Source organism: Tinamus guttatus, unplaced genomic scaffold (genome assembly GCF_059628265.1).
Source record: "Tinamus guttatus ecotype Peru unplaced genomic scaffold, ASM5962826v1 Tinamus_guttatus_pri_ptg000602l, whole genome shotgun sequence".
Classification (NCBI taxonomy): domain Eukaryota; kingdom Metazoa; phylum Chordata; class Aves; order Tinamiformes; family Tinamidae; genus Tinamus; species Tinamus guttatus.
Genome location: NW_028289136.1, coordinates 3688839 through 3698163, shown reverse-complemented (window position 1 = coordinate 3698163; position 9325 = coordinate 3688839). Strand labels below are relative to the sequence as shown.

Below are 9325 nucleotides of genomic sequence, written 5' to 3'. Positions count from 1 at the left end.
CAGGAAAAATAGTCTCCATTCCTCTTGTTTAAACAGAGCCTTGGCCCAAGAAAAATGCCCAAACTCATGAGGTCATAGAAAGGAGGCCATAGAAAAGGTGAAAGAAAAAGCAGATTGGTTGGTCTAAGCCTATCAGGAAACTGTGTGCCAAGCATGACTTAGAAAGTTTATCATTACTTCTTTCATTTTTCTGTTCTTGCTGGTTTTGGATGAGAGCATCTAAGCATTCAGCCCAGACAGGAATTACAGTGCATTTCCCATACATTAATTTAGACTCATATAGGAAACCCTGGGTATCTCCAGCAGACCTTAAATGATGTTTTTTGTCCATTGGAACCCAATTTCTACCTATGAAATGTTGTATGAACAACATGTATGTGAAATGGCATGTGAACATCTGCTGGTTGAAAGACTACCTAAATGTTCATTGTGTATTTCGTATAAAATGGGATTAACAAACCTCTATTCACAATTACCATTACAAATCTTAATAGATATCAAAAAATTCTCACAAAAAATGATATTTTTGCAGTTCTGGCAAGTAGTTAATTATTAGAGATACATTTTGGTTGTCTTCTTCAAGGGCATGGCAAGGGCAAGGGCACTCTAATGTTTTTTCTGAGGATATAAATTTTCAAATTATTTTAGTATTAAATCTGCTTCTAACACATACAGTGTTTGAATAGTCTTTCACATTTCTGTTTACATACCCTCAGCTAAATTTTATTTTCTCTGTTCATTTCTTATCTTAATCCTAGGTAATGAAAATATTTGGATGACCATCTCTATCTTGAAAGGGAAATAGAGGATGTATGCACACAAACAAACAAGCATATTTGAAGGACTAATAGAGGTGAAGATTAAACTTGAAGGAAAAAAAATTACAAGCTTAAAGGTTATGGAGAAAAATAAAAAAGAGAATAGATTAAAGTCTGTAACAGAAAAGAAGATCAGCATGTGGTGTACGAGTAGACAAATGACCTGGGGAAACACAGGGAAAGGACTATGAAGCAGAACTGGCTGAGGTAAAATTTGAAAGGGAAATTTGAAGATATCTTTAGTTTTAAATTTTTTGGTTTTTGTTTTTTCTTTTTTGTTTTGTATTGTTTTTAACACCTGCAGAAGAAAAGAGGAGAAGTTTTGTTTGCAATGCTATTACAAAAGAAGTATAAAACTACCCAAAGCAACAATCATCTGCCTTATAATGTGTTCTTATTGGGCTAAAGTAAATACGGGAATGACCCAGTTTGATTTCATTAGCGTTCAGTTGCAATAACAGCAACAAGAGCAGCAAAAACAACCCAGATTTTTAGAAGAGGTGGTAAGAAAGAGTGGTGGTAAAGGGAGAATGAACACATGCTTTATTTTATCTGGAAAGAAAAGGGATAGATTGCAAGAGATGGAAAAAATAAAAGACATAAAGTCAGGAAAAAAAATGAAATGTGAATACTACACTGAGAGGAAAATTAATGAGTAGAGGAGGATAGAAATTCTAGTCTAATCACATACCAATCCATTTTTAATTGATGAATTAAATGAATTTACTCATCCATCTTAATCTCATCACAATAACAGATCTGAGTGCCTAAAGATCAGACATGCTTTAATTTTACCTCTTCTCTCCAACAGGCAACTGCGGGGTTGATCTTATCAGAGTTTTATTCCTCTTAAGTAGTGTGCCTGTGCTGTTTTTGTGATAGCAGAAAACTTGAGCTGTAATAGAACATTCAGTACTTGTATTGTAATTCAGTGATATCTATTTTGGTCATTAATGTTTTTTGGAAGGGAGCACTAATGTCCCAGAACCTTTGTGCAAGGAGAGGATACTGGTCAAAGTAGATGGTATGGACCTCTGTGATTTCTCTTTGTTTGTTTTGCTTTCTTAAAAGCCCATATAATTTGCAGGAGTTCATCAGCTGTTGCCACCATGTGTACAAGTGCTCTGCTTTCTGTCAGGATGGGCAAAAGGAACATTTGGAGAGTGAGAAAAGACCTGCTGACCTTGGAAATGCTTATGAATGTCAGAAGTTTTATGAGCTCCCATGTTCATCAAGCCTTACCCCCAGAATTTATATTCATTATGCTACTTTGGTCAATGTAAAGTTCTCTTGAGTAAAGCATAAGCATTAGGAGGAAAAAATGAAAGTTTTGAAATAATGAAGGATTCAGCTAGCAGGTGTTCTTAGCATGCCGTTATTAGGTAAAGTTTTTTGTACTCAAGGATCGTATTCAAGTCAAAAATGTTGTATGTTTATTGGGAAAACAACTGTTTTTTAACTGTAACACTTTAGACCTATGTTTGTATGAAAGCTTTGCCGATAGAGACACAGGTAGCATTATTTATACACCTAACTAAGCTCTAATGACCTCCCATACACATGTCCTTAAACAAGAAACAGACAGGATATGGAATTTTGAAAGGCAGAGGGATTATCTTTTAGAAGTACATCACAACATTGATGAAACTGTCCTTATGATAATAATGAAATGAAAGCTGAGAATTATGATGGGCAAGGTAATATATAAATATAAATAAAAGTAATCCCAAGTTATAACCCTGTTAAAAATTCTTCCAAAAGGATAACTTTTCTCTTGGCCTTACAGTAAGGTAGGAGGTTATATTTCACAAGAAATTTGGTACAATGCAAAATCTTCATTGACACCTTTTTAATTTTTTTGAGTAATCAAAATTAATCAGAATAAAGTGGTATGACAGAACCCTGGTGCTGTCAAAGGGAAAGAAGGGTGATATGTCTTTCTGATTGCTGTTATAAACCTGGCATCAGAGAAAAGAAGGAAAGAGATTAGAGCTTTAGTCACATTTATATGAACATCTGTTCTGCGATTCCCGGAGCTGGCAGCACTGCCTGGTGTTTCTCTGCAGAGAGGTAATTAGCAGCCTGGAGAACAGCAAAAATATCAGGAAGAAAAAGTAAGACCCCATGGTTAATAGTAGAGAGTTGTTTAGATTTTAGATGGTCTAGTTAATACCTAACACCCAGCTGTTGAGTTAGTCAGGTACAACTTGTAATTACTCCAGTCCAAAAGAAAGAAATGACAGAGGACACCAGCTGTTGAAACCCAGAATGGCTATGGAATGATCCTGGCTGATTTTTGTTTTTTTCTTTTTTTTTTCTCTAATTCAGATGCTGACAGGGTGAAAATTGCCAGACTCATGAAGATGCTACCTGGATGGAAATCCAGAGTACATTAATTTCTGCACAAAAATTATCTTTTTCATCGTTCATACAATCATCTTGATGCTACATAGCTGCACACAGCATTTTCCTATTCATACTTCCAAAGCTTCAGTGGAAACATATTGGTGAACTGAGGCTTTTTTTTCAACCACCACATAAATGCTTTAAAAAGAAATCTCAGAAAACTTATAATAATAATTTTATGAAAAAAAAACAGACATTGATAAGCTTTATTTTTCTGCTTCTGCATGTATACTAGCTGTAAAAAGAGAGGCTATTCTTACTTAGTGCATTATATTTTGCTATGAAATAGTAATCAGAAAGTATTTTTAAAATGTACAAGAAAGAGAAGGCAGAATCTGTAGTGAATACAGATAATGATTTTACGAAGAGAAAGGTTGAAATACAAAGAGCAGGGCAAGATCAGAAAGTAAATGGGAAACTGTATCTAGCACAGATATAGAAGACATGAAAATAAATTGAAGCTTGAGGGAAAGTTGGAAAGGGAAGGGACAAAACTAATAATTTATTTACCAATGTATTCATCTAAAATTCTAATTTATGTATCCATCTCTCCCACTCTGTGTGTGTGTGACAAAACTTTCATCAATATACTATAAAGACATCAAATGGTTGAGCTTTGTCCTCCTCTCTCCTGGAACCACCAAAAAATATTTTATTAATCGTTGTTCCTGCTTCACATCTACTCCTCTTGAAAGTGAGGTGGCAGTGAGAAAGCTGAGCAGAGGTCATTATTCTCATACCTGGCTCTGATCTCTTTGCCCTCAGACTGCAGCCGGAAATGGGGTCTTTGTTCAAGGACCAGCTAGAGCAAAGCGAACTCAACAGGAAAATGAATTTTGCCAGAGCTTCCTAAACAGGTAAGAATAAACAATATTAATAATTTATTTCAGGAATATTTCCTTTCATGATGATGCCAGCTAGAGAATGGGCCAATAGAGCTATCAGCCCTTCTGATCTTAAGTGTTATGCCCTATGCTGGTAGGGCATAAAACCTTCCCAAGATTGTGATGGGAAACAAACTTTGGTTCCTATCTGCCACCCCACAGGAGCAAGTGAATTCTCTAGAGATTTTTGGGTCCCTCCCATTGCAGAAGACACAACACTGACCAAAAGAAAAAAAATCACATGGTTCTGAAAGTTACAACAGTCTTAGTTTTATGGCGCACTGCACTACGCTTTTGAACACTGTGTAAATGAGTTTAATCATTCACAGCCTTTGCTGTGCATTACTGACCTCTTTGACACCACTATTTATGCATGATAATAATCATATTGCTTCATCCTGAACAGTACAGACACTCATACATCTTATTGATATCAATGTATATTTCATCATTAGCAAGCTTTTTAGAAAATCAATTAAAAAGTTTACATTTGCCATCTATGTAATAATTTTCTTACAATGATTTCAAAGCATTTCATAAAGATATTATTCCTACTTTTCACACACTGAAGCTGATCTCCAAGAGTAAATGAACTACCCAGCTCACCAGTTTTATGGATGAAGTTGGAGCTATCACCATCCTGATTTATAATTCTGTATTATCTAGATTCCTACAGAAAAGATATACGGAGTAAAAGCACTAGAGCTGAAAGAACCTACAAGTAGAATCACCTATCATATTTTTGATAAAAATGGCAAGATTTGTTGAAGAATATATTTCATCAACAGTATGTGAAATAGTGACATCGTAATGTGTAAAATTAAAAGAGAAACAACTCATACTCCTCAAATCATGTTAAAAGATGGATCTGTGATCAGAATGATCAGCTCAATTTGAAGGAAATTTTCTGAAGTGCACAGATAGATCCATATATCTTCATGTGTTTACACTGTAAATACCACCTTAGTAATTCACTTTAATGAAAATCCAGAATAAAATATATTTTAAAGAGAAGGACCAATTTTAATGATATATTTAACCACTCAGTTGCTTTATACATATTGGAATCCTAACACAAATAAACCTGATTTGGGATATAATTCAATTACATCAATCAATCAGCTATACGTTCCCATATCTTAATTTTCCTCAATATTATATTTTAGCATTTTTTTTCTTATTCCTATCCATATTCTGTTTATATGCCACACAGTGGAGAACATGTGTTTCATCCAGTTTTAAGCTTCTCAGGTGAAGATCTTTCAGCTTCTGTTGAAAACGTGAGCTGTGTAAATTTTATCTGTTTCAGCCCCATTTTCTTCCATTCAAAAATATCATAAAACTAGCAATGTTTAAGAGTCTGAAATCCCAATGAGATTTGTCATTTAAGTACATCATTTTCTTTCAATATATTCTTCTTATTCTTACTCTTTATTAAATAAGATATTAGGAGGACAGGAGATTTGATAGTTATGTGAAAACAAACAAACAAATATATATATATATTTCTAAATGTTCTGAAGTGCTAAAGAGATCTAATCACAGAAATATCTGAAAGATAGAACTTCTTGACTAAGAAGAAAAGACAGTGGGACAATAAATGCATAGAAGTCTTGATTCCAGATTTATGCTTGCGGAGCTGCTTAATGTGTGTTAGAAAGTCACATCTTCAAAACAACACTTAAAATATTGGGAAAATGTCCTGAGTTCTGATTTCAGTTTTGAATTGACTAAAATCAGGATAATAGAGTGTACTGAAGGATATGCTCCAGCTACAACTAGAGAAATTGCAACCTTCCAAACATCTTTACTTTGAGAAGTTGATAGTGTCAACAGAATTTGAGCTGCAAAACCAGAAAGATATAGGACCAAGAAAGAAATAATAGATTTAATGGCAGTTAGGTGAACATCTATCAAAGGATCCCTGAAACTATTCATATAGCATTGCATCTTCTTGGTATGTTTCCATAGCGAATCAATTAACAGGGCTGAAGTCACCACAGATACTACTAGAGGAATAAAACAACCTGTAAAATAAAGAAGAAGTAGGTAGAAGTGTGAGCTATCCCAGTTAGTGAGATGTTCTGTACTATTCTCTCTACAGTTCCCAGTCGAACTGCAGAGGTAAGTGCTGGGTGTAATCCATAATAATGGGAAAGAAGTCACGGAAGAGACTACCAGTGATCCTAGAAGCAGCCATGGAACCATCCCAGAAATCCTGAGTTTGATTTGCAGCAACAGCCGTTGGTTGAAATTGATAATTTTTACACAGTAGAGCACATAGAGCCAGGTGCTGAACCACAGACTAGCATGGTTTACAAACATCCACACAGCACCAAAAGCTTTGTACATAGAAGCCAACTTAGTCACTTCCGTGAAGTAGAGACTATGAATGTGTATCATTATTGTCACCTGCAAGATACATCTCGATATGCTCAGGAAGATGAGGATCATATCAGCTGAAGAGATGCTTTTAGTTTTGATCCAGTTAATGCTATTAATAATTGCAATAAATCCATTTCCTGTAAATCCAACAATGACTTCAACTGCTACAATGGTTATTGAAATGATGAGAATGGGTGGCAACATCTTTCTTCTTTGGTCACTTCTGCCTGGTGGAGCTGTGCAAGAAGTTGAGCAGACCAGATGTCATGTGTAGCCCTAGTCACAAGCTCAGCCTGATCCCTTTATATCTAGGATCACAATGACATCTGGAAGTGATACTGGAAAATGGATGTTGCTGTTGTTCCTGAACATGCAAATCACAGAAGGATTTAATAATTAATCCTAACCTTTTTCATGCATAAGATTTGCCTACTCTTTTCCTTAGGGAGTTGGGATAGCCAGCTGTATTAATCTTCCCATCTTTTATACAATTGTTTATATATCAAGCAAGCAGTTGGTGGCTCTGTGGTTATGACTATATCTTTACATGTTTCACACAACCCAGCACAGGCAATACCATGTGTCCATAGACACACGAAAAGCCTTATAACTATAATCTTTAATGTCTTTAATCTTTAATCTTTAACATCACCTTGAAATTCTGCCAGTTATGACCACACCTATTAACAGGGACAATTTTCACAAAGTGGTCCTTCTAGTAGAACCCAGGCAAGAAGGAATTGAAATGTTCAGCAGTGAAGCATTTAACCTAAATTGATATAAGTGTATTTCTTCAAAGTTTATTGAGCAAAAAGGTGAATTTAATACCTTTTCTATAGCTTTTCTTTCTATCAATACTTCAATCATATTCAATTTACATTTTAGTCCTAGTAATTCAGTTCAATTCAGTTTAGGTTCTAGTCTAGATCTAGAAGCTTTTTCTTTAAAAAGTGAGCAGATTGTGTTCATCACAACAATGCAAATTTCACAATAAAATAAAAATTGGGAGGCATGTTTGCAAAATACATGTGAGCTCCAGATTTTAAAAATTCATTAAAAAAAAAAAAAGAAAGAAAAGAAACAGAGAGAGAGAGAGTGAAAAGGGGAAACTATAGGAAGATGTTGTTATGCTTACTTTTTCTGCAGTGTTCTTCACTCAAAATATTTCAAGGTACTGGGCAAGTCACACTAGTCACATCTTACCAAGGAAAAAATTGCAAAGGAAAATGCAGCTTGAGGTCTACAATGTATTTTAAAGTTACATGCATAAAGCTTCCTGTACTTTGCATAATTACTGTAGTCAATTACCTTAAAATGTAGTCATTAAGTTACTCAAGGGAACATGACAATAGCACTTTATTTTTATGCACTTATAAAAACAGCACTACATTTTTAAAGAGAAACTACAATGAAGATACAATCTAGAAAGTTTCAGAACTAAAATCAATTCCTGCCTCATCCAGAAAATGCTTAAGAAATTCTATTCTATCTTGATATGCATCATCAAAAGAGAAAATGGTAAAGAAAACCACACCTAATCTTTACCTACCCATTTCTTTTTTCCTTCAGCAATGCCAAAAATTGAAATAATGAACTGCGAGAGAAAAGGACATTTCTGCCTTGAAAAGTTCCACCAGCTCCTTGAGAAAAGAGTTATCACACATAGTGTTGCTTCCGGTTGTATTTAAATCTACATGACTTCATAGTCGGCCTGTTAGTCATTAAACATGAGCTGCTCCCAGAAATGGCTTCTGTATATTTTCTTTTGAATTTGCCTTACAATAGGTCAAGAGGCTCTGGTTTTATCCCTAGGGTTTTCTGGAAGATGATAAGACTACTCATGGATGCTGATGACCTGGTAGCGCTGAGATACCAGGCCAATAGCAGCCACCAGGACTTGACCATCACTGATGCTGGCTCCAACAGAGTTGCAAACAGAGCAGGTTGGTTGCCCAAGGACATCATGGTCTGCCTTCTCAGCACACAGCTCCCTGAAACCTCTTGTTCCCTAAACTTCTTGCCCCTTCTCTAAACTGATAAGTTAGTCACTGCATGCTTTTACAAACAGATAAGGGTACTGAACAGTATTGAAAGTTTTAGCACCATACATAATCCGTGCTCAGTTTGGCCATAGGGCAAATATAATGCAAAAAGCCAGACTAGAAGGTTTTTGCTGATGCTTTAGATGTCATGCGCTTTATGCTCATCCCCAGTTACAGTGTAAAATGAGATAAGAATGGCATGGCTCATAACTGGTCACTATGAAAATGTGCATAAAGCCCTTCAGTTTAGGGACCTTTTCTGAGGAAATCATTGTGAGCAACCTCAGAGACAAGTAAATAAGATCTTACGCATTATCCTCCTGTTGCCGGAAAGGAGAGACAAAAAAAAAAAAAAAAAAAAAAAAAAAAAGGAGGTAGTCACAACTCCTCACAACTCTCAGAGCAACTACAGTGGCTCTGAGCTGTGATTCTGTGGTTTGGGTTCTTATCCCTTAATTTGAAGAAGTCCAAAACTTCCAAATTTATAAACATAAATAGCATATGACATACAAATATGCAAATATGGATGAGAATGGAGTGTATAGTCCAGTAGGATGTTGTATGGCCAGAACTTTGTGAGGTGGTCACAGAAGTTTCTGTTTTCAGGCAGCATTTTATATTGTGAAGAAGCTTCATTTCATCTATTTGTATTTCAAATAAGTTATGATCAAAATAATGGTGACTACCACGAAGATTTAGAAATTACTAATATTAGGACTGTAGATGTCCTGAATTTCTCAGTCAATATAGTCTGGAGGTGTCACATAGTCTTAGCTATAAAGTCAGAGAA

The 9325-nt window shown here is 35.3% G+C and overlaps 1 protein-coding gene across 1 annotated transcript; it reads right to left on the bottom strand.

Annotated features, from left to right (window-relative positions):
- Positions 1–5761: 5761 nt before the first annotated feature.
- On the bottom strand, positions 5762–6697 carry LOC104572201 (taste receptor type 2 member 40-like). The gene has a single exon (XM_010219354.2). It carries the CDS (start codon positions 6695–6697, stop codon positions 5762–5764), a length of 936 nt encoding a protein of 311 aa, XP_010217656.1.
- Positions 6698–9325: the final 2628 nt, after the last annotated feature.

Excerpts from the sequence above, each read along its gene's own strand:
- LOC104572201 (XM_010219354.2), bottom strand. The coding sequence starts at position 6,697 with ATGTTGCCACCCATTCTCATCATTTCAATAACCATTGTAGCAGTTGAA.